This window comes from Falco punctatus (genome assembly GCF_963210335.1).
Source record: "Falco punctatus genome assembly, chromosome: 13".
Classification (NCBI taxonomy): Eukaryota; Metazoa; Chordata; class Aves; order Falconiformes; family Falconidae; genus Falco; species Falco punctatus.
Genome location: NC_137593.1, coordinates 9,476,706 through 9,502,641, shown reverse-complemented (window position 1 = coordinate 9,502,641; position 25,936 = coordinate 9,476,706). Strand labels below are relative to the sequence as shown.

At 35.7% G+C, this 25,936-nt stretch overlaps 1 protein-coding gene across 1 annotated transcript in view; it reads right to left on the bottom strand.

Moving 5' to 3' along the window:
* LOC308072755 (uncharacterized protein) overlaps positions 1–25,936 on the bottom strand; it is a 107,451-nt gene that overhangs the window by 12,873 nt on the left and 68,642 nt on the right. Inside the window, exon 6 of the mRNA XM_080410072.1 lies at positions 1–25,936. This exon is cut by the window's left edge and continues 12,873 nt beyond it. Within this exon, the coding sequence (XP_080266198.1) occupies positions 25,812–25,936 (125 nt within the window). The 3' untranslated portion in view covers positions 1–25,811.

Genomic DNA, 25,936 nt, shown 5'->3' with positions numbered 1-25,936 from the left:
TAAAAATATTGCAGCTTTGTGGGTAAAGATATATTTCAAAATTCAAAGTAGCTTACATTTTTCCCGGGCACTTGGTGCTTGGACAGTTTATATTTGAGTCATTTTATTAGAGAAGCAGTCCAGGAGGTTACAGGACAGTTGGTGTCATAGCTTAGGAGAATGAGCTTTCACTGACTGAACAGGGTGGGCGACAAGTTACACAGCAACACCTGCTGGCAAATCCACAAAGGAGAACATGTCAGCGTCCCTTGCAGAAGCTGCACTTGCTGGAGAAGCAATAGGATCATAATCACCAGGGGCCCAATCCTGCAAAGCCTCACCCTAGTGCATGCCTCCGCACTGTGTAATCTCAATAATGTGCTTCGATTGTGTAAGAAATTAAAACGAGAAATAGAAACAAAGAGAAAGAGTGGCTTAAAAAAGGAAAGATATGCAGGAAGAGACAGGAATATATAAGCAGGGCCACAGTGGCAACATTCCTGACGAATTTACTAATAAATGTATGTAGGATTGAACCTCATGATTTTAATTTGGAATTACAAAAAGACCATGTTTTTCAGTCATATTAGCATGGGTAATGGCTTTCACTAGAAAGGGTTACTGAGTCTTCTTCATTACATCCTCTATGATGCTCAGAACACCTGCGCTATTAAGGTGTTTTTTTCTCCCTTAGATTTTTTTGAAAAAAAAAAAAAAAAAAAAAATTAACAAAGTAAAATTTGTTGACAGTCCCCCAGCCAGCGCAGTGGGTGTTCTACCTATGGGCTGTCACATTTTCCATGTTCATTTCTGCAGGTGCTAAATACATGCTGACAACAACATATGTTACCAGTCTTAAACGTGTATGTTTTTTTTTTTTTAACCTTGTAATTAAAGAGTGCTCACAGCTTGAAAAAAAAAAATACAGGTGAAAGCTGATTCTGCCCAGTGTATTTAACACTTACTCACATTCTCATTCTCTCACTGTCATGATTTGGGTATTTCCCTAATGATGCACAGGAAGAGAATGCAGGGGGGCAGAGGGGGAAGAGAAAGGATCCTATCTTCCAAATAGTACTTGTTTAAAAATATCATCCAACAAATTTTGAAAATAACAGCATGCAGAATAAGCACTGGTTCTCTCAGGAATAACCCTTTCCCCCATGTGTCTCCTCACGTGTATTTCTGAGCTCTCTTTTTGTTTATTTCCACCTTTCTTTAATCTCCTTAGTCCTGCCAAGCATGTTATATGTGGTCTCCAAAGGAGTGTTTCATATACATACTGCTATACAACAGGACTTAGCCATTCATCTGTACAGAAGCTGGACTTGCCCTACTAATTATAGTATTATTTTTTGCTCAATTAATGTATCACACTATTATTCATTGAGACCTATACACTGCTTTTCAGGGCAACACAATATCAACAATCTATATATATATGTACACGAGTTGGGGGAAAATTGTATACTTCGGTGCAATTTTTCAAGTTATTTTTTATATAACTGTTCTGTACAATATACCAGAATACCTTTGGTCAGCTGAAATAAAGTTAGGTCATAAAATCAATTAGAAATCTCTCTAAGAAAATAAATCTGATTACTTGCATATGAAAATGGTGTGATGGAGCACATTAAAAGGAAGTAATACTATTTCATGTATGATCGAACTACTACACACTAAAAGACTAAAAAAAAAATTGTCAAAGCTACAGAAAATGTATTTTCTCAGCCTCTTCTACAAATATGATGCAGTAGGTTTTAGTGACACTATTTTAGTTCGAAGCAAGTTTGAAATGTTGAGATAAAAAAAGTGTTTCCTTGCTTTCTCTGCAAAATTTGAGCCTTATGATAAGATCAGGCTTCCTTACTTGAGGATAAAAAATAAATAAATCTGAAGGGAACACAAATGAGTTACAGCATTTAAGACAAATTGAACCACTGTTACTCCCCTCCTCGTGGGTCTGCTGAACTGTGCAATAGCACAGGCAGGCATTTCCATGCTCCAGGAAGGGAAGTCATATATACCCCCAGCTCTGATAAAGAGGTGAAGATGTGGCAGGATTCATTTTGGCACAGCACTGCTACAAAATCCTGCAACTGATCTTAGGCTTCAGACGTGGTGGGAAAATACTGTGCTGTTCAGTTCTAGGCATTTACATTTTAGCCAGTTAAAAACCAAACTTGAGCAAATAGGCCAAATATTTGCCTTCATTGAGAACTAAGCCAAAGAAAACTGACATGATAAAACGTCCCATCTGTGAATTGGCTCTGCAACTCAGACAGAGCAACAATTTCGGGACTGCTTCATCAGTGTTTTTCTTCTGACTCAGAATGGCAAAACTTTGTTTCTGAACCCAGACTTACATCTCTAACTGAAGTCCAACCTTGAATACAGTTTTAACAAATTTTATTAAAGGATGCCCTCCTCAAATAAAAAACAAACAAAAACCCCCCAAAACCACAACCCAACCACCAAAAAATCAACAACAAAAAAACCAGTCCTCTCAACAGTTAGCTTCAGACAACACAAATGTCTTCTCAGGCACAAAACACACTTACCCCAGCGCTGTAGTGTTGAAAATTTTTACTTCACACCTAGTTTCCTTTTACACCAGGACTGTGTTCCTACAGCTTAAAATGATCCCAAACTACATATCACATATATGAAGTCAAACATTTTATTAGGTAAAATTATTATCTGCTAAAAAAACACCCCCATACTTCAAGAAATAGTATGTGTCAGTCTGCCACCAAACACAAAGACTCCCTATTAAACTATGCAGAGTTTTCTTAAGTGTTAGATTTTACTCCAGCCCTTATAAAGGGTTAAAATACAGATGCTGTGAACGGAATGTATAATCCTTAAGGCCCTGGAGCATTAAGACATATCTGCTCCTTAGGGTCCATCTCTGTCCATAATCAATTTCTTCCCTTGGAGAACATTAATTGTCTCTAATGATAGCTTTCCATCAATACATCCTTGATCTTAAAAGGCCTGTACAGCTTTTTCCTTTATTCAATCAAATCATCTCTACAATTGCCCTCCTTTAGTAAGATAATACCTTTTAAGCCTTGTATTTTAATATAAAAAAATAAGAGGTAGCAGCAAATTCTAATGGAAGTGCTAACATTTGAGAACCAGGATGATGGCTTCCATTATCCTAAATAATGTTTGAAGATTACGGAAAGCACTGTGTTTCAAAAGGTGGAAACTAATCCCCCACTTTCAAATTATTCCTTGTACAAAAATCTGTTCTGACATTAGGAATTTTTGTGCCCCAACTGCAGCACAGTATATTTAAATATTTGAATATGAAAGATAATTTTCAGCTCTGGAGGGGAAAAAGCAAATAATTACTATGTATAAGCAGTAAATGCTGAATAATTTGTGAAATCGACAACCTTAAACACAGAAGCCCCCTTTTTTTTTATTCTCTGGTACAGGGGTGGCTTAGCTTACTCAAACTACTGTAACTCCAATCAGAAGTTCCTAAAATTATTCAATTTCATGATGGCTCAAAACCTCAGCCTCCTAGTGACCCATAATGTGCCTTGCTTTCCCCACCCCCTTCTCTTCCTTGTACAAGCTTTTCAAAAGGTGTGGAAATTCAATTTTTTGCCATTCAACTGATTTGTTTCCATTCAAATAGAGGATTTCTCTTGCACTTTATCTAGATTGCCCAGCACCAGTCTGCGTTTCCCACCAATATCCTTACATGCTTTTGTGCAAAATGGCACTACTGTTTATAATGGCTCAAGGACTTAGAAATATTGATGGTACAAAAGACCTCAGACCTTTTGAGTTCTTAATTTTTTTTTTTTTTTTTTTTAATATCCAGCATGAGAGTGACAGATTTTTGGTGATATCTATTTAGGAGCATTTTTCACCTAAGAAGGGCCACAGAGAAGCTTTTCTGCAATTAGCTATCATCCACCACTTACTCTAATATTAGAGCCTCCCTCTTAATCAAAAATCATTACACACACACACACAGAAAATAAATAAATAAAAGCAAGATATTTACATTCAGGAAACTAATAAAAAAATCTAACAAACATGAACTGTCTGGATTTTCTTTTCATTCTTACACATGCATGCATGTTACCCTGCCTGATGTTCATTTTACGATTTGGTATTTTGCAAAATATTGATGGCAAAAGCAGCAGGAGAAAAAATAATGCTAGGAATATGAAAAAATAAGAAATACAGGCAGGTAGATACAATCAATCTAACAGCTATCAAACCTAAACAAAACAAAATGGGGAGGGGGGAGACCAGTTAACAACCTAGATAAGAGATGAAAATTGCCAGTGAGGCAGATCAAGTTTATTCAATGCCCTGATAAGCACCTATTTGCTCTTCCCCATAATGCTCTCTCAGTATTTATAAATTATCATTTAATTATGCTGGCAAGTGGTAATTGTCAAATAAAGCTCAGATAGGCATAAGCCCTCAGGCTGCACATGACAGAAAAATATCTGTTAAAGCTGGGCTGATTCACACGCTTAGGAAATCATTTCCTTTCTTCTTTTTATCCTTGCCAACAAATTATATGAACTGGCACTTTGTGCTTTGTAGGCATTTTGAAGTCTATGCAGATTACAGAAAAGAAAAATTAGTTGTTTCAGTATCTACCATTCCTAAATTATTCTGCTGATTTAAGACACCATGTTCTGTTTCAACAAAAGAGTGCCAAAGATCAAGGAATCAGAGACTACTTCTGCTTAGAATTTATGCCCAGGGTCACTTTCAATTGGGTAAATCAAGATTTGGGGAATTATTGAATACTGTGCATAATAGATTTGATACAGAGCAATAGTTAAAATATGATGTTTATCCCATTAGGATAGAAACACTAAGCAATATTTTTTAAAAGTATCTTACTACTTAGATTCAATTATAGACCCATTAAACATTCTCTCATATACGCACACTCTTGTACAGACACAGGTACCCACAGATCTGAAGGAATTCTTAGTTTACAGCACATATATCCAACTACTGAAGCATATAGAAAAAAAAAAGATGGAAAAGTTTAGTGCTAAATAACAGTAAAACCAGAGTTTTGAGAACTTTGACCTGGAATGTGTGTCTGAACAACAGAAATATCAGATTAATAGCACATTACCAGAACATTTGCTATGTTCTATGCCATTGCTAGATCATTGCTGTCAAAAAAAGCACCAATATTCTGTTTTTCCTCTATACAGTTATTGTAAGACAGAAACTTGGAGTGACAGAAAATTAGCATTAGCATATTAAGTCTCTTTCCCTGAAAGAGCAAAACTGGGTGCAACTTTGTATGTGTACTTTTGTGCATGATAGTTCCCTTCACCGGTCAAAGATTTCTGGTACTCTGGCTTACCAGAAGTAGTCCAAAACAAGTCTCAGACTCCCATTTCTTTGAACATAAGCCTATGTGTATTTTTTCTTCTCTCCCCCATCAGCAGACTTCAACAGAATTTCTTGGGCGCTTTTACATATACTCTAGACAATTAGCTCATGTTCAAATTTGAGCTGTTATTAGTTTATCTCATATATGAGGCTTCTACCTATGATACTGGTATATCCTGCATTATCTCAAACCAGTATGAAGAAGTCATGGAGCCTTCTGGATCTTTCAGGAGAAACGTGCTGATAAAGGAGCTTAGAATTTTTCAGAAAAATCTGTTTTCCTTTCAGGCTATGAGTAACCCCCAACTACTACCATAGACACTATACATTTACCATATACTCAGTATTCAGTTAGCAACAGCAATAACACTATTATGGCAAGAAACAGTGGGAGAAAGGAGGGGCTGTACAGGACAGTATTCTAAATTCAATGCAATAACTACGAATTCTTTTCTTCCAATTTACAGGTTTCGTGGCTTCAATGAGCAACACTGTGTATGGACTGCTTCACACAGATACTTCCTGTTGCTTCAGAGCAGCTGTAAAAGCAGCGCTCAACAACAAGCCTTTTCTCATTACTGGAATGATCTACTGCCACTTCCCCTAGCCTCATGAAACACATCATCTTCCTCAGGAGACTCACATGGAGAATTAGTGCCCCAGGGGTCAGACAGCACAGAGGTTGTCCAAGAAGCATAATTCACGGGTTATACCAGATGTTCAAGTAGCAGATAGCCAGAAAGTATTTACTAGTGCTGTTGAAGCCAGAAGAAGGTATTATCATATTCAGCATAAAGAGCAAAGCAGATAACGATTCTCATAGGAATAGCTTTTAGCCACATTGATCTACCATAAAAGCTACTGTACAGTCTCAGATGCATACACTATAGTTTTAAAGCTCCCTACCAACCCCCAGAAATAGATACAGAAAGAGCTAGTCATTCTAACAACATACTTCACACATAAAGAAGAAATAGGAAAAACTCAAATAGGAATGCTTCTTCATATATAGATCCTGCATTCAGAAATTCCACGCATTAATTCCTGCAGGGAAGCATTGCATCCTAGTACCTTGCCTACAGGTATGGTGAATCAATGCCAAATCAGGAATTTATTCTCAAGAAGATTGGGCTAGGAAAGTCTGGAGAACTTTTGCCTTGGCGTCTTTGCTCCTGATCTGCAGGATCCAACTAGTACATTGGCTGCCAAATCACCAGAAGATGGACCATCCTTGAATCTGTCAGTATAAAGGTTTTAGGAACCTGGAAGTGACTTTGATTCTATTCCACGCACACAGCCCCCAAGACTATAAAACATATAAATTAATCTGTTTAACAGTGTTTATTTCAATTAGCATTTTAGCAAAAGACATGCCATTTTCACTAATCAGTGAACTGAATTTTGTATCAATTAAAGAGAAAAGAATGCAACTGCTTTCATAACACAGGAGTACTCAGCTAGCTGTAAGGAACTATTACACAGTTGACAAAGAAAGATAATGCAGAAAATTTTTGTGACCTCTAATAATTACTCTGAAGTAGGTTTTCTGCTGACAGCTGGCCAAAAGGTTTTTCCCTCTAAATGACTTATTTTTTTCCCAGAAATCATTTTGTACTAAGACTAACCTCTGTGGAAGAGTTATACCAAGAGTCTTTTCCAGCCTAAATGGTTCTATGATTTTAAGATTATAAAGAACTACATACCAGACTGGAAAGTGAAGATGACCTTCTCTACACATCAGCATTATTTCCATTCTCCTTTCACTAGTTTGGGTTTTTCAGGTCTTTTCAGATGCTTTTTAGAATTAATAGACATGCCATAAACAGGAAAGCAGGAATCAACTCACCTTTCAAAAATATTCTGCTTATCTACACATACTTCGTGACATCTTTAATCACAAAGTTGACTGTGGAAAATCCATCATATTGCCAATCATAAACAGCAACACACGGAATTGAAAGCTTCTGCTCTAGGGGCAATTTGCAAACCCACAATCTTTTCTATTAGCAAAGAGTATAATGCTGTTGCTGTCAAAATTTTTATGTTTATAAGCCCTTGCTTGTACAATAATATTTTGTTGCATTTACACAGCATGTAACATTAGATAAAGTTACTACTGTAACACTAGATAGAGAACAACAGTATGAGGAACGGAGTACTGTACTGCATAAATTACTACTGATACTGTTCCAACACATCAATTAGTATTATAACAGACTTTCAACCTGGAGCAAAAAATACCTGCCGGTACGCTTCTACTGGCCTAACCTAGCTTCCACTGAAACCATCTCTTCTCTGGTCATGATAATACTGTACTTGTAGCTTCTAGGAGACTTCTCTTTTTAAGTCCTCATAGTTAAGATTGAGAAATTTATGCATGGCCTAATAAAATCTAATTTTATGTTCAAATCTACGTGGACTATTGGAAAGATTCTGCTGCTGCTTTTGCTCATCTCTAGATGAGCAACAAATCTCTAGATATATTATGGCATCAGTGATCTCATCTTGTACAACAAACCTCAATATATATAGATATATAGGCATTAGTGACTTCCTATATCTTAGTTTGAATAGAACAGGTCACATAAAAATCTTGTCACAATTACAGGTTGACATAAATTGGTCCTGTATCTATAAAGTATGATGAGCCCTGAGCACTTTTCAATCATCAAAATTGATAATTACAACCTTGCTACAAAATTCTGAGAATTGTTAAATACAGAAGCTGTAATAGTACTTTTCTTTTTTTTCTACTACTTCTTCTAGAGTAGTAACTTCCAGAGTTTTACTGACTTTTCTATCAAGTTCAGTAGGACTTTTCTGTAAGTGGTACCACAATTAGGACCAGAATTGAAACTTAATGGTTTCACAGACTCAGGGTATCTTCATTTTGGTTATATCCTTTGCACTCAATGCAGCAGTTTTTCATTTTTAGTTTTAAATCTCTTTTTCAATATGCTGGTTCAGTTTTCATTTAGTTAATCCAGAGGAATTATTCATACTAAAGTTGTCTTAAAGATAGCTTAACACTTCCCAGAAAATTATTTAAAAGTCATGAGAAGATAAAGAAACATCTCCCTGAAAAATTGTGGTAGACTGGAAAACATGGATTGACCAACTATAAAAGTAATTCCTCAGTTACAGCCACACTCTCCTTTCAAGGACTTTTAATTAAAATATTTCATCACATACATAAAGGTTAACTTTTAGTTTAATTCTGCTCTCATCAAACCACTTTGAAATCACAAGTACACATACCATGAGAACACACAGATTGTATTCAATTTAAAACGAAGTCAGACCTACATACCTGAATCTGAAAACTCACAGAAATTCTGTGAAAATCCAGATTTAAACTTTATAACTCAAGTCCATCTCATTACTGCAACAGCATTAACGAGATACTTCTGATTTTCTATGTCAACCTAACGGAAACTTCATGGTCTATATCATGATAGCAAGAGCAGGAATATGTGGTGGTTGTTTTTTTTTTTTTCCTTTGATAACTTTTTGGAAGGACTGTCTTGAAAATGGGAAGGAACATGCTGACATATTATGAAACTGCAGAAATTAAAATATCTATTCATTAAAAATTGTTTCTCTGAAAACATTCAGGTGAAAACTCTGTCTCCTATTCACAGGATAGGATCTATACTCTTTAGGGGTATTTTACGAAGAAAGATCTTACTAAAAAAGAAGTCTCTTCATTTTTAATCCCTATTTAAAATTAGGTTATTGAAAAGTGGAGTTTAACTAGCTTATGATATGAAATGTTAATTTACACTGAATAAAAATTATATACGTGAAAAAGCATCGTTATCAGATATACTCAAAGTATACAGTTGAATATGTTTCCCTGCAAATAGTGGATATTTTGACATACATTATATTCAGCAACATGTCAGCACATACACTGTACTTTAATTAGTTTCCTTGCTCATGGAGCAATTTACTTTTTTTAATAATTCAGGATTTTATTTTGCTTAGAGACTGTTCCTATTATGGTAATCTAAGCTCCCTCATACCCGTTTCTGAGGGGTGTTCCCAGGAGGCAAGAAACAGCACATGCTGTGACTACAACTAGAAAACAGAGCAGGCCCACTGGCTGGCCACTTGCTGCTGAAAAGGCTGTATAAGGTTGCAATCTGCCTAGTTTTGCCCAAGTAAGGAAATTGCTTTGGGCTTATTTATCTTGCCACCAATCTTCACAAAACTTTTAGGAACACGTATATTTGACACTGTTACATTTCCTTCAAATGCCGTTGAGTTTAGTCAACAAGTGTCAAAGATACTAGTCAGAAACCTAGACAGACATGGGGAGAGGCAGCATCACTGCACAACAGCAACCAAGCTCCAATTTCCTAAGAGGTTCACCTCAAGAGATCTGGAAGCACCTTTTACCGAGTTATTTATACTGTGAAGATCACTCATTTGAATTGAAGGCACCCTTTATGAGCACAAAGCTGGGATTCCCAGGCCCCTCTGCAGAATTACATCCTACAGTTACACCCACAGTGAAACAATCTAGACAATCATGACTTTTTCCTTTCACACAGACAGGCACCATTCAGGCCAGGCAGCAGGCTGGGGGCTAAGGACATCCAGGGTATTCATGGCACACATTGCATGTTACTACTGATGAGTTGCAGATCTTGAAACAGTAAGAAACAAAACATGTATTTCTCCTTCTAAAAAGCACTCATTGGCTAGTTCCACTTTCTCTGTAGGGTGGTGACAAGGACAAGCTCTGCTTTAATTTTAGGTCTTAGACATTCTCATTGGTTTGTGTAGGGTGTAGCCAAGAAGAATCTACCCAAGTCTTCAGGTGCTGCTGGTATAGCTCAGCACAGCTAACCAGCAGGACTAAACCATGATGGAAAAGGATCTTAGGCAAAGGAGCAAGACGGCCTCAGAGGAAGGTCCAGTCATCCCAAGAGAAAACTCAAGAGATGCGCGTGTGAGGTGAGGTTGTCTGAGACCAAAATTCCCTCATCAGGTTGAAGGATGCTATTATGTTGCATCTTAGCAAGGAAGTTGCACACAGTGCCCTTTAAGGTAGTGTCTCCACTTGGTGATTATTGTAGCTTCATAAACAGCAGGAAAAATTTCTGATTTTTGTTATGTGAAAGTATTGAAAAAATTGTTTCAAGAACACTGTTTGGACTTGATGAAACTTTTCTATCCCACCCCCATATGTTTCTTCCCTCTCACCCTCCATATGTTTTTCACATAATCTAACCCTTTTTCATATGACTTGGGTATTAATGAGCAGCCTGCAATTACCACAAACCTAAATTATGAAAATACATACAACACATTTAGTTGGGAAACTGCTGCATTTTGTCAAGATGCTTTAGGGAAGCATTATTACACATTGGAAAGTACTTTAAGGATAGTCCAAAATGACTTCACAATTTAAACAAAATTTAATAGCTTCTTCAGGTATTTTCTAACAGGTGAGTTTTTTCATGTTATAATTGGAAAAAAAAATCCACCATGATTATACACTAATAGCTACATGGAAAACATAAAATATTCAGAGTTATAATTAATTTTGAAACTATTGGGTTTATACAATTTTTTGTACCCAACCTAGTGTGCTAGAAAAAATACAGCACTCATTCTGTGTATATTGCTTTTAATATTTCAGTAGGAAACTCTGCTGCCAAAAGAGCAGCACTGAAGAAGCTGTCAAATTTCTAATGCAGCTATTCCATTTTAAGAAACACAAAACTAATATTTTCTCTACCACCTAATTCCTACTTCATTATATAACAGGATGTTTATTAGTGTTCTTCAGATGCGTTCTGTGCTGAACTCTGTCTTCATTTAAATATTCAAAGAAACTGTTAATATCGTCCAGTCAGATCTCTTCTATAGCCTGGGCCATATAATTTCAGTTATTCCTGTACAGAGCAAATAACATGTTTATGACTGCCTTGTCTCTTCTCTCTGGAAAGAGTGTATTTTCCTTTCTTTTCCATTAATATCCTGATTAAAATATCTTCTTCTTCACTCAAGTTTGGTTTTCATTGTGACATATCATTTTGCTTCAGTAAGTAAAAATATAAAACATATATCCAAAGTCAGGTTTGAAAGCCATGTAACAACTGACCTACTACAAACAATGGGTCTTCTATAGTGGATAGCTTTGCCAGGATTAGTGTGTTTCGATGAGATAATCAACTATGCATTTTGTGACCAGCTCACTCACATCCTGGCAAAATGATCTTGCTGGGAGGCAGACTGCATGCTTCACTACCAGGAAATGGACAATGACAGATAGTCTGCATTTCCATTTACACGTATCCTTAATTGTTGTCACTGAAAAAGACGTGCCAGATACTGACACAACAGATCATTCAAAATAAGTTATGTATTCATGTTAAGCGTTATTTATCTAGGCTGCAAAGGAAAACAAATATTGCTCTTTCTCCCCCCCTTTCTAATTAGCCAATTGTTTCAAATGCTTTTTGTTAGGGATTCAGCAATTTATGTTCTTTAAGCTTGTCATAAAGATAACGCTTATTATGAACTATGCTAAGAATACAGTCCTAATTCAGATTCCATTCTTTTCTGGCTACACCATAATGAAGATGTTTGCAGGATTCATTTATTTGATTCTGTCCAGGGAACCTCATGAAATGTATTTAAAAATAAACACAATAAAACACCCATGCTCAAAACATCACTGGCAGTTTTTTTGTGTTACGTCCTAATAATAGTGACATAAAGTCCTGTTAAAATTTGGTAGAACACCACCACAAAAAAAGCTGCATTAACAGATAGAAAATTGGAATAGTCTATCTAATGCTATTTAAGAAATGCTGAAAATTCTGCTATAAAACAACCTCATTAAGACAGCTTTTAAAAGGTAAACAAAAGAACCCCTCAAATCCCTAAAGATTGAAGATAACAGCAGTAACTTCTTAAAAACAACTGCATAATGAAAGATAGCAATTTCTAACACTGGAGATCCTCTGATTAAAGTTAACTTATAATATAGTGATGATTATTATTATTTCTAATTAAAAGGATCTAGTCTTTCATTTCCTAAGCCAAGACCACTCATCTTGACCACATCATGATGTGAGCAAGGACTTCCTCGATCAGGGAGAGGAGTTGGTCTGCACCCCCACACACCAATAGTCTCATCCTTCATTCTGCCTCTTTCAAATTTGTCAGTGACCACAGTTTCATCAAACCCAGAAATCAACAGATTTGCTGAAAACACTAAATTAGTAAAGTCTCATCAGCCTGAAGACAGATCTAAACCGGTTGTATATAACGTATGGAACATAAAACAGAAACATGATGTAAAGACCTGCTCTGTATTAATTAAAGTCAGTACAAAAAAAATTGAATAATTTCACTGTTTTTAAAAATATAATCTAGTTTCAATAAATACTTGCCTCAGTTCTGATTGTATACTATATTTCTTGGGTCAAATCGCTTTTCATGACAATCAGTGAAACAGCCTATTTCCACAATTTCTTACAGCCCAGCAGGCAGGCCTGCCTCTACAGCCTTGTTAACTATGAATCATTTCTGCAATGCTAATAGATTATTCCACTCTGAATGAGCATCCAAAATTATTTAGTAACACCTTGTTTAATATGACAGTTTTGTGATTTTATATATGAAATAATTAATTTGCTTTAAAACATGCAGACAATAGAAGAGCCTTCACTTGTGGTATCAGCTCATTTATCAGCATAAGCAACACTGTAGGCAAATTATTCACTTCTTTGTGGGTTGTAGGGGGGTTCTTTTTTCCTTTTTTTTTTGGTTTTTTTTTGGGTTTTTTGTTGTTTTTTTTTAACAATTCAGCCAACATCAGCTTAACTACATCTCCACCAGGTCAGTAAACATAGGTACTAAGGATATGACAACAGATGGCAATACAAATGAGTTTTTCATATATGCTACATAAACATACAATGAGCATCAGCTTATAGCAGGTTCCATACCTGAATAAGTACATTGGGTTTAATCTTTAGAAAGTGAAAACAGAGAGCAACTTAATTTGAATTTGTTTTTATTCCCACTGTGCTTTTAGTCTGACTGTAAAAATCTGTATTCTTTCACTGCAGTATATGGCCTTACTTCAAAAATGCTAGCTACTCATTCTTCAGCCTTTCCAAACCCAATTTCTTACAAAAAGATTCAAACACGTAACTTCACACGTGTACATTCTTGGTAACACATCAGCCAACTCTTAAAAACAACAGCTTCTATAATGGACTGTTAACACTGGCTAATCCAGTTTCTGTTTTATTGGCATGAAGCTGATTGTGGCCTATTCCAAATTACCTGGAAAACAGATAATCACACTTTTTACACATTTGTGCTGTATTGCAGGGCAGAATGAAAGGTTTGTAACTATAAGTACAGTTCTTAGAGAGATGAATAATATAGTAGCATTAATATACAAGTACAAGGCTCAGGCTGGAGACTGCTATATTCCCATAGTCAAATAGATGCATTCTGCTCTCCTGTCACTCAACAATTGCATTTCAATGAGAGATGGGGGAATTAAACTCTCTTGAAAAATCAAGCCATTAACCCTTGCCTCAGTTTACCCAGTTGCAGTGTCTTATGATAAATTATAGATGTATTTTTAAAACAAGACTGCGTTGAGGAATTGCCCATGTCTTTTTTATTGTTATCTTATAATGTTATGGAAAAAGCTTTTCTAGAGCACTCAAATGTACTCTAGGAATGGATAAAGAGCTTCCTAAATTGGTCTAGACAAACTTGCTTACTGACCCTTTCCAAGTGACTTCAAATTCCTGTGCCATTTCAGGAGCAACCTAGGGAAGGAACAACAAGCTGATTGAACCATATCCCTGGCACACCTATGTCACTCAACATTCGATACCACGTGGTCCCTGGACTATTCCTGTGAAGTATCTTTAGACTGCTAAGGACAGGCCAATTTATTTTTACTCATTAATGCAACTAGGTATTTCCCAATGTCGCAAACACTGTCAAATAAGGTAATGATACTAAAACTCTATGGGAATTGCCTGTTATCCAGTTACTGGTCTGCATAAAGATCATTAGAATACACTAGCAAATGATGGAGGTCAATGGACAGATTTGCATTTACCCACCTTTCTACCATTGGATCAAAAATTTGCTACACATAGACAACTTCACTGTAGAAGAGGAGAATCCTTTTCACTATGTCTGGCTTCCATTGTACCCAAAACAGAGACATAAACCAACAGCACTTTGACATAAGTGTGCTCCTTTCTAGCACAGCCCCTCCTGATAAGGTAAATCAGACCGCAGGACACAATTGTCACACACCCCTTTTTGTAACAGGTTGCCAATTAATGGCACATTATTGCAGGCCTGATATTCTGTTTAGCAGACAGCTGCATGCTGATTACAATACAGTTATGATATTAATATAATTACACATTCTATATATAATAGGCATTTTAGAACATATTATAACATAATACTGCAACAAAAGACAGGCTGGAGTAGAAGTCCTGAAAGTATGCACAGCTGTTTCTTAATTTATTTTCCTAGCCTGATTTCCTCACTGTTCTGGCTACCTCCATTATGTTGAGGTAAAAGGCAACACTCACCCAGGCAAGGTCACAAGAGTCCTTTATGAGAAAATAGCGCACCACAACCTGAATCAGAACTGGGTAACTAGATGCAATCCTCCATCGGAACCAGACAACTCTCCACCAGCTTAAGGGCAGAAAGCACCAGAAAGGTGCAAGGCTCCAGACTCCTCAAACATAAGCATGCTATCTCTGCAACACTCGCGGGCTGACTACATTAAAAACAAGAGAACAACTCCACGAAACAAACTCTCATGTAATTTCCCACATCATTACTATGGACTAACCAAGTCATCTAAAAGAATTTCTCCATTCATTTAGCTTTGCATAAAATACCCAGTCCTTATGGTGCAAAAACAATACAGATGGATAATCAGGGGTATTGATTTCATAATGATTAACGGATATTGTACAGTATCTTTTTGCACTCTGCTTTCCTTACACAGCCAAGGCTTCCACTAACGTCATGGGGAGTTTCTTGACTGAAGAATGCTGGACTAGGTAATTGTTTTTGCACTTAAGGGCATCTTGCTCCGTTTGTTTTGTGCATAATAAAAGCTCATACTTGTACAGTAATTTAGCATTTCTGAATAAACAGAAATTCTGATTCATAATTCTCTATCTTCTTGTCCTTATTTCTTTAAAAAAAATTGAGTCACTGTTGTTTAATCCGATAATTATGCAAACACTAAATCTTATAGTGGAGGAGAAAATGTTAACACATATTAAAAAACCAAAATGCGTACAACTATAATCTGTATGATAAAATGCATTACTCTGTTTAAAAGGATTGTTTTACAGAAGCAATTAACAATCAGCAATCATATAGTTCAGACCGGTGTTTTGATGCCATCTGTTGGAGTAAGTCTTCACATCCCCTAGAATGAAGCTATAATTTTCCGTTTATGATTTCATTAGATGCATGGAGTATAACAGCTACAAAGAGAAAGACGATTTCATCACTTTCATTTTAGAAAGAGCTGCTCTAAACAGTTCCATTGACACAAATCTTTTCCAAAAAGGACAGAGTTAGTAAATCTGCAGTCATTCCCAGAAGTCAGTAACACATTTTAGTGTTTCAAGAAATGTTTCAGAAGCTCTATTTCCCATTAGAAAATTTATGGTGGTTTGGTTTTTTTTTTGTTGTTTTTTTTTTTTTTTTTTTTTTTTTTTTTTATAAACATGAAAGATTTCATTTCACTGGAAAACTGTAGTAGAAAGTTCTCAGGAAAAAAAAATAACCTAATTTTTGCACCTTTCTAAAAACTGTAGTGCTATTTTTCCAACGGAATAGGGTGTGTATGTTTGTGAGACATAACAATTTTTCCATTTTATTAATTGATTAAATACTTGATTAAATCTTCGGGGGATTTTTTAATACACTAGGGGGAGCTAGATCTCTACATTGTACACAAACAATTAGCTGAAAAGTTTAACCCTCTAAAAGGATCTTTTAAAAATAGTCTTATAAACATCTCTAGCTGATAAACACACATATTCCTCTATGACAGCACTGAAACTGAAGTTCCACAATGTATCAGGAAATATTAAACGAACAATAAAAGCCATAGAAATACATTAAAAGTACTCTTATTCTTCATTATTATTATTATTTTACTGTTATTATTACAGACTGCTCTCGTTTATCCAGAAAAAAAACCTTAAAAACAAGCTGAAATGATTCTCCTTTTTCTTCTAGTACCACATATCATGCAGACTCACCTCTAATAATACTGGCTACTATACTGTTAATTCAATAATAGCATATATAAGCAATGCTGCTACACTAAACACTTTACTATTACTTTTTTATTTTGCATTACTATACAGCAATTACACTGAATGTTTGGCTAAGATTACTTTAAGAGTACATGTAAATTTCAATTTTACATATCATGTGCCTGCAAGTTTTAGTCTTCTAAAATGCACTGATTTGTAAATTTTTCACTTTTAAAGACTAATCAGTTTACTCTATGATAGCAGGAAAATCTCCTTCCTAAAAAGAAAAAAAAGACTTGATCTGGTAAATCATTATTTTAATTGTCTATTCCTTTCAAGTATTATGGTGAAAATTGCCCACTCAGCTGCAGCTTTCAAAATCAAGAACAGAGTAGTATAAATGGCTGTAAAATTTTGCCCAACTGTACAATCTTAAAAAACCCCCACACAACAACCCCAACCACCCCAGTTCCACAGATGTCAATGGGATTCCTAGAATGAGGCATAACTACTTATGAAGGGTTATAGGACACACAATGGCAGCTGCCAGACAGAATTTCAGATGTTAGAAAAGAATGAGCACAGTGCTCTGACACTATGCAAATCTGCTACAACTGAAAAAAAATTATTTTATTTAAAAGTAGGTCCCAAGTAATGCCGAGGATCTCTCGTTCAAATAAAGAAGTGGTTATTCACTCCAAGAAGTCAAACATCATACCAAGTTTGTATGTGACTGAAGTTGAACTCATTATATAAAGGAGAAATTCAATGTTCTACTTGTAAGCATATATTTCTTTAAAAAAACCCACCAAACTAGGACCTTGAAAATACTGTATTCTTCTCATTTGTTTGTCCCCTTTCAACCATACACTCAATTATCTTTGTTTTCATTACTATTTGTTTGCCTTATTGTAATAAATGTTCAGACTTCAATGTTTTTCCAGAATACATTTTACAAGAACTGGGCATTCGACACAAGGGCTTTAACCTTATTCTTTTAAATAGAGGAATGTATTTTAGTACTAAAACACACTGGTAAAGCTAAGCAACAATACAAATATTTATCATAATAACAATAATTGTATTTACTATTTTATTTCTTCTTCTGCATACCCTACTCTTTGATTTTTTTTTTTCTAACTGCCACCACCCCCTACTAGAAGAAGAGCTGCCCTGTACATCACGTCATTAGTATTTCCAGATAAAATTCCTAGACATTGTTTTAAATGTTATTTAAAGATGCTAAACGGAAGAGGGAAAGGGGGAAAAGGTCATGGACTGAGGCCTATTCAGTCTGATCTGGCTTGGTCATCCTGGGACTGCAATGACAGAAACATTAGTGGAAAGAGGAGTATAAAGTGGTTGTGCAGCAAATACTACCTCTTGATTAGAAGCAGTATTTTACCAGGTTGTTTTCTTTATAAACCAAGATTCAACTTCTACATGAGTAATAACATCTATCCCAAACTATGACCCTTAAAAACTAATGAAAAGACAATTTGATCTGTGTGGTCCAGAAAAAAATCTGACATGACAGAGATATGCTGGGAACATTCAAGAAATAATATAGCATTCTTTTAACAAATACGAATCAACACCTATGAGAAGAGGACTCTGTAGAACTCTTCAAACCAGGGTTTCTGCGGATAACATTTCTCCATGGTCCCCACAGTGTGCTATGCTGACAGTTGCGCAAATATCTGCATTAGAAAGTACTTTGAATTCTTTTGAAAACTTATTAATATAATAATGCTGCTATCACTGCTTTTCCCAAACTGCACGTACCCTATATGCATAGATACCCAAACAGTACTTACATGCTTTATACTCATTGCTGTCCTGTCCTAGCTCCTTTACGCTACAAGAAACTTTTCTCAAACTCCACAGGATGCACACATGCACTCTATTAAGTCAACAAGCTAGAAACTTTGACAGAAAATCATGTATTGATGACAAAGAAGCAGAGAGGCAAATGTTATCTGAGTTTAACGGCCAATATTTTTCCTTGTGCTTACTCTAGTGCAAAAGGAAACAGTTCTAACTTCAAGAGATCTAGTGATTAATTGAACCCATCACCTTTCTTCATTAAAAGAAGATAAAGATATTTTTTATGTCTTAATTCACTAGCAAAAATAAGTAGTTATTCAGTATAGTAAGGACATAGCAAGCCGTAGGGACAACTACTTCAGATATTTTTCTAGGACAAAATACAGAACCAATAAAGCTGGTCCTGCATTGAAATAACGTGGGTGTTTTTTCAGGCATTCATAATTCTATGAACTAATAAAAAACCTAATAACACAAGTGTTACTACTACAAGTTTTTATTGATTGCATAGTATATTTCACCGAGAAATGTCTTGGGCACATTCTAACTCTGTGGAAGACCAAATGTTGTAGAAAAGCGAATACCTATAGCGTCCCTCCTGACAGTGTTATACTGCCTAGCTACTCAGAGGAGTTTTGCAACTAAAGCAGCTTAAGTTCTTTGATGAAACAAAGTATAGTTTTAATTTTGCATTTCAGAAATAGAAACTTCTTACAGAGTAACTGTGATAAAGAGCATGTAATTATAAAAGCTATTTTGAGCAAGGGTTTGAAATGATGGATATAAAAAAATCACTATTGAAAACATTTTGATTCTAGCTTGAATTTCAGTTCAGTTTGGAACAACGGCCTCTGTTAAACATCCTTTAGCAACAGTAACTCTTGGTTACGAGCAACCTTCTCCCATGTAGGTTACTGCATACTAAGTTACTACTTGACTTTTGGGTGAGGGAGAGAGATAAATTAAAAGATTAACATTTTAAAAATCTCATATTGTAAGCAACATTAAAAAACAAACAAAAACCAACAAAAAAGGACAACTAAATAAAGCATTTCAATAAAGTTATTGCTAAGACATTTATGAGATAACTGCATTATTAATTCCTTAATCCTAGCACTATTCACTTGCTGATATATCCAAAGTTTGTTCTTAATGCCTTTACCTTAGCATTACACTAGGAGATCATGCTTTGCTGCTTATTTAACATTAATCTTAAGAACTTTTCAGAAGAAAATGTTTCTAGGGATACAGCCCTACAATTTGCATTCCTGTCCCACAGGAACTACTATTTTGAGAAAGCACTGGTGCATTATCTTACAATGACTCCCTACACAAGACAGAAAAAATTTGTCCCCATTTACAAACTGTGAATGCTTTACTTCCAGATTTTCCTCTGGATTTCTTGATTAACAATGAGATGAATAGGCATAGGTGCTCGATTGGAAAAGCAGTACAAATGCCCTCTTGGAGATACTGCATGCTGCTTGCCACCATACCGTTCTTCTGGAACAGATCTTTATAGGCATTCAATGCTGCCTCACGTCAAATTAAATATACTTTCAACACAGAGCATTGCTTCAATGTGATATCCATAGTTTCTAAGTTCTTGTTCATAGTTTACAATTTCTTGTAAGCAGAAAGATCGTAGATAATAAAAACTACTCACACATGCCATAACGAAAGAGGAGCTGGAAAAAATACCCTACACACTGAACAGCATTTAACTGAAATATGAAGGAAAGTATAACTTAAGGCAAGCGGCAGCAGTTGCATTCTCTCCTCTTTTCTTGAGTTCTGTTTGAGAAGTAGAGAAAGCAGATATGCTTTGTCATTACAACCTAGATACAGAAACACTTATGCCTATAAAGAAATCTTCTGCACATAATAACAAAAAACCCAAACAAAAAACCACTCAATATGAAACTTGAGCTATCTCTAGGCTACATATGTGGACCACAAAATAACACATTTACAAAGTACAAGTAGCACTGCACATAATTTGCATACCAAAGCAGGAAGAAAAAGTGCACAAGCAACTGACAAAACAGGCATGATCTATTCAGTATGTTGTGAGTAGAGGCATGTTGTCTTCAAAGGCAACATTTGATACACAAAAGACCAGAGGTTCATTTGAATTAACCTCCTACAAAGGTCATAGGTGCTGCACAGGGATGTGGCACTTGCTCATCTTCCTGTTCTTTTCATCCTGGAAACTCTTAAATGAGGGCAATGGTTTTACTTTAGTAAAAGCAAGTTTTCAGACTAACTTGCTTGCCAGAAGGACATTCTGACAATTTTTACTATTTGGAGCAAAAGTGATCAGGTTAAAAATAAAACAAAAACCAACAAAACCCCAAACCAAAACACAGAAAGATATTTCACTTTCAAACTTTTAAAATAAAATAGGAATAAACTAGTTAGAAGCTTTCACAAATTTTAACACCATTATCACACTATAGCATCCTGAAGCTTCATCTACATGACTAGTCATGTTTTCTATTTCTAAATCCGTAACAGCTCATTACTACTTGCTAGCTGGCTTGATTCAACAACTATTATGATAAAGGATAGTCATTTCCACTGATTGGAGCATGTGCTGGATCAGGTGGAGTTAAAAAGCAAGTTCACCCTACAACCTATGTCATAAATGTCTACAGGAACACCTACTATTAATTCTGACATAGATGATAGACAAGGATCTCTAATTTTAGTTGAAAACAAAACCCACCATTTCATTTCCAAAACATTTTAGCACCCAAACATTCCCTTTAAACATTTTGTATTACCGTGTCTCCCATGACTGCCTTTGTCAGACTCTTAAAGCCCATTATAAGGGAGCTGAGAGAAAGCAATGAGGTTTTATTTCTTATATGAACTTAGTGTAGCATTACAGCCTACTAATCCAAACCCACTGCAAAGTTCATTGCTGGCCACCAAATATTCCTGCCTGGCAGTTAGTCCACCAGTATGACCTTAGATGTGTGTATATATATATATATATATATATATATATGACCAGATCTTAAACTTGGGTTTTATTTATCTAAGGAATCTCTTATTTATAGTATGTGAACAACCTCAAAAGGATAGCCAGGGTGGTTTGTACTTCAGAAGATTTTTAAAAAATGGCTCCGAGTCAGAAGACTGAACTCTATTGATTTTAAAATTAGTGTGATTCCATCACTAAGTAACTTCTGCAAAGTGTATCATCTACCATTAACCATCTTAAATATCATTTAACATCTACATCAGCTAAAAAAAAAAATAATTCAGTTGTCTCAGTCTAGTCCCTGGAAGATATTTATCAGCATAAACAAACTGTTCCATGCCTGCATATTCTATGTGTAGAATGACTTAAAAATCAGAATGATACAGACCAAGCTGCAATTTTAGAATTCAGTTTTTCTACTGGGGGGGTGGGGGCATGAGGGTGGGGGCGTATAGTGTTGTTTGTGAGGTTTTTGGTTTGGTTTTTTTTAAAGACATACCCTCTCATTACATAGGTAAATCTGGACAAGAAATAACATTTCATACACTCAGTTTTAGTAGGCTAAGTATCTTTCTCCTATCACTGCAGAGTTCATCTATAATTATGTTAAAAGACAAATATAATTATGAACTACTGAAAATATTAAGTGAATTTTAATGGTGACTGCCCTAGACAAAAAGAAACTTGAAATCAACCCCTAGATTTTGTTTAAGAACTGCTGAAATTGTAACCACTCACATGTACTCTCTTTAAAAAAATAAAGTGAATACACACATTGAAATAAATATGGAAGTATCACCAAAAGGCATGTACAGTAGCTTTGTCTTCTGCCTCTTTGTCTAGAATACCTCAGAAATATGAGTGATGCATTATTCCAGAAAAAGAAAACAAGTTAGGTACTTGTTGAACCAAGAAATATAATCAGCCCTGCATGTCCTTAGTTTATTAATACACAAGTCAAAAAGTGTTGTCTTAAAATATGTATATTTCACATACAAAGAAAAGTCTGTACCAAGCAATTTCAGTTCACTTCAGTATTTCAAGCGATTTTAAATTCTACTTGTTGACAAGATGACTCATCACCACAAAGAACAGAAGAGAACTATTTACCTTCACTTTATTTTCTACTGGCAGAAACAAAACCCCATCTCAGTTCTTTTCCTTACTCACTTAAAATGGCCAATCTTTTCCTTGAAAACTTTATAGATGGCAAGTATTTTCATTTAGCAGTGAAAGCAGAAGAATATATCAATGAACAAAGTGCTCCCTATTCTGACAAGAACTAAGGCAGACAAGATGAAAGCATTGCAATAAAAAAAAAAATAAATCTTAACAACTGTTCAGGCTAGGAGGGACAAAGTATTCTCCAAGTTACAGAAAACATCTGCTTACAACATCATTTATTCAAAGGAACCAGGCTCACGTCTGATGATCACTGGTCTAAGTAATGCTGGAACATGGCACTGAAATTAGATCTTTGCTTTTGGAGCACGAAGAAATATTAACATACTTTTCAGCTGGACTTGCAGCTCGAACATTGTCCAGCTTTTTCTCACAAGGTTTCCAGAAAAAAATGCAGACCAAATAGAAGTTTCATAACATACATCATACACATTAATTAAAAACCTTCACTGAGACACTTCTCAAGCTTTTAATTTCCATAAGAATATTACTAATTTTAAAACAGAATTCTGTTTGCCTAACATTCAGGAGGCTGGATAATGAATGGATACTGTCCCTTCCTCAAATTCACACAGAATTCATGCTGCAAGAGAGTGACTACTCCAGTATATCAACATTTTATTCACTCTTTAAAACATGAATATTTAAACAGAAGACATTTTTCCCCATGCAGAAGCCTAAATAGAAGCTCTTATAGTAAAAGCTGTTATTTTTTTTTCAAGAGGTTTTAGACTGTATAGAGATAGTTACATACACAGGCATCTCAAATGAGAGGGCACCATACATACATGTAATTGGTTGCTTTTTCTTTTTCCTCGGCAGTCTGTACAAAACGTGAAAATGTGCCTGCTTCTGACTAGCCATTAAAAGGCAGTGGTTGCACCATACTGTGATTTGGGGAGCTGAAGAAAATAGCCAGAACTGACTGATATCTGATAAACAGTAACAGGAGTCAGTTTATTGCACCAATCGTTAAATAATGGTGCTGATTATAAGGCTGCTAACTGCAGATGCTGTAATTGTCTGTCATAAATCTTAGTCATTTGTGACAGGAGCACAATGAAAGAGAGCATCTGCTTGAGGGCAAATGACTTCTGATAAATATCAGCTCTGCTAAAATGTACTTGGATGTGTCTCAATATTTTGGAGAGCCATTCATGTTGCTTCCACAAATGTGAAGTTATTATTGGTTTGTATTGATTTTGCCACCTTGGTGGTTTTTTTTTTCTTTTTAAAGAGACAGAGTCAGAGAGTGACTCAAGGTTGAGTTGAATTGAATCTCAGCTCTTTATCTGATCTACTCATTCCTCTCAAATGCATGTTTGAGTGGAAAAAAAAAAAATAATTGCACTTTTTCAGAAGATTGCTGTGCAGAAACACAGCCTGGAAAATTCAATACGTAGTTCAGCTTTTTAGTTTTTCCTCTTAAAACAACTCCTTATTGAAGGAAAAGAAACATTTTTAAAGCATATTTTTTAAACATAATATTTTAAAAGGATTTAAAGTAGTTGAAACAAGAATCAATTAAGTTATTTCCGGAGGGTAATAAAAAATAAATTTAAAAAGCTATCAGAAAGTAATTTTTTGTTTTCAGAATAATTAACTACATCATCTATTTCCATCCAACCTATAGCAATACAATAAAACCCATTAAAGTTCTGCCATCATGATCCTTATGGAACAGTGCTTTAGTTCTTGATCTTATACATGTTCATTGTTCAGCAGCCTGTCACAGTCTAATTTCAGCATCAATGATGATACGTGCACACACTTATCTAAATATGGGTTTTTTGGTGATATTCTTAACACATCATCAGGAACACACTCAAAGCATTTTAACAAGTATAGGTAGTAAAATTGAACCTGAATTATAAAATAGAGAATTCTACTGGTAACTGACTGTTAGAATAGACAATGGCTTTCCCTTCCAGCAACTCCTTGCTTACTTCAACTAATATTGCTTAACCCTTGTAACAAATGAATTTGGGATTCTACTGGCAGGTTTCCTTCACTACACAATTGCACTTGCTGCCAAAACAGATGCAACTCACATGCCAAATATGCAAAACCTGGTGGAGTAGATCGATTGCAGCTACCTGATGAAAGCCCAACCCATGCCATTTATGAGTCAGGGCATAACCTTAAGGTTACACAGTGCTTAGTGTAAAGAATACAGCCAGAAACTGTAAACACAGTGAAAAATACAACTTTCTACTTTTAAAATAACCTTAATGGGTGGTAAGACAAATATAGCATGGAACCATATCTGATCACCCAACCTGTGTCATTGCTGAGGTTTGGACTTAGAGGTTTACAGCACAATTGCCTATGATTTGATCTAATAAAGTGGCACCAGTAGCATCACCACCTGCCATGTGGGCCAGCAAGCCAACCAAAGGACATGAAGGGCAGAGGACCCCAGAATCTGCAGTATATTTCAAATATCATAGATACCTCAGCCACAGAATATCGCAGCCCAAACTGAGTCATGCTCTTTTATGATCTCCTCTTTTAGTTCCAGCTAAGCTCTGCCCTTTTCAGCTCTTGGGTTTCTCTTATTTCAGCTAATGGCATCATTTTTTGAGTGATTTCAATAATCCATTATGTCTCCTTAGTCCTCTGCATTGCTGGGACATCATCAGCAGACATTTTAGGACAACAAACTATTTCTCTACACAATATCAGAACAATTCCTGACAACCAAAGGGCAACAGAAAAGGTCCTGGTTAGCATTTACAGAACATCCAGTACATCCCCAGGACCAAACCAACTGAAAAAAAAAAAACCAAACCAAACAAAACACAGAAAAAAAACTCCAGCCTGAGTTCTGTTCTGGCACAAGTCTTCAAATCCCAGCAGTAGCTGGAATAATCAAGCTCCACCGAGTACTTGAGGACAGAAAAAAAATATAAATAAATCAAAAAAAAGAACGTCGGGGGGGGGGGGGGGGGGGGAGAAGTGTACCACCAGAGATCAAGAGACCTGTAAATAAGTGTTCTCTTCTTATTCAAGTTTTGGTGTTTTTTTTTCTTTTTATAGGACTTCATCAAGCTCTCCTGAAATCAGTTTAGTGGAAGCTCTATCTTTTGTACGGCATACAAGAAAGCAAATAAAAGTGTAACACATTAAGCCATTCAACTGGAGGACAGAAAAAGTGATGTATGAAGGATGGTAGAGGATTTGGCTGGATCTCTTTCCCATGTACTTCCACATTCATGACATTGGAAGGATCGTATTTTCTTCCAAAGCTGAAGAAATC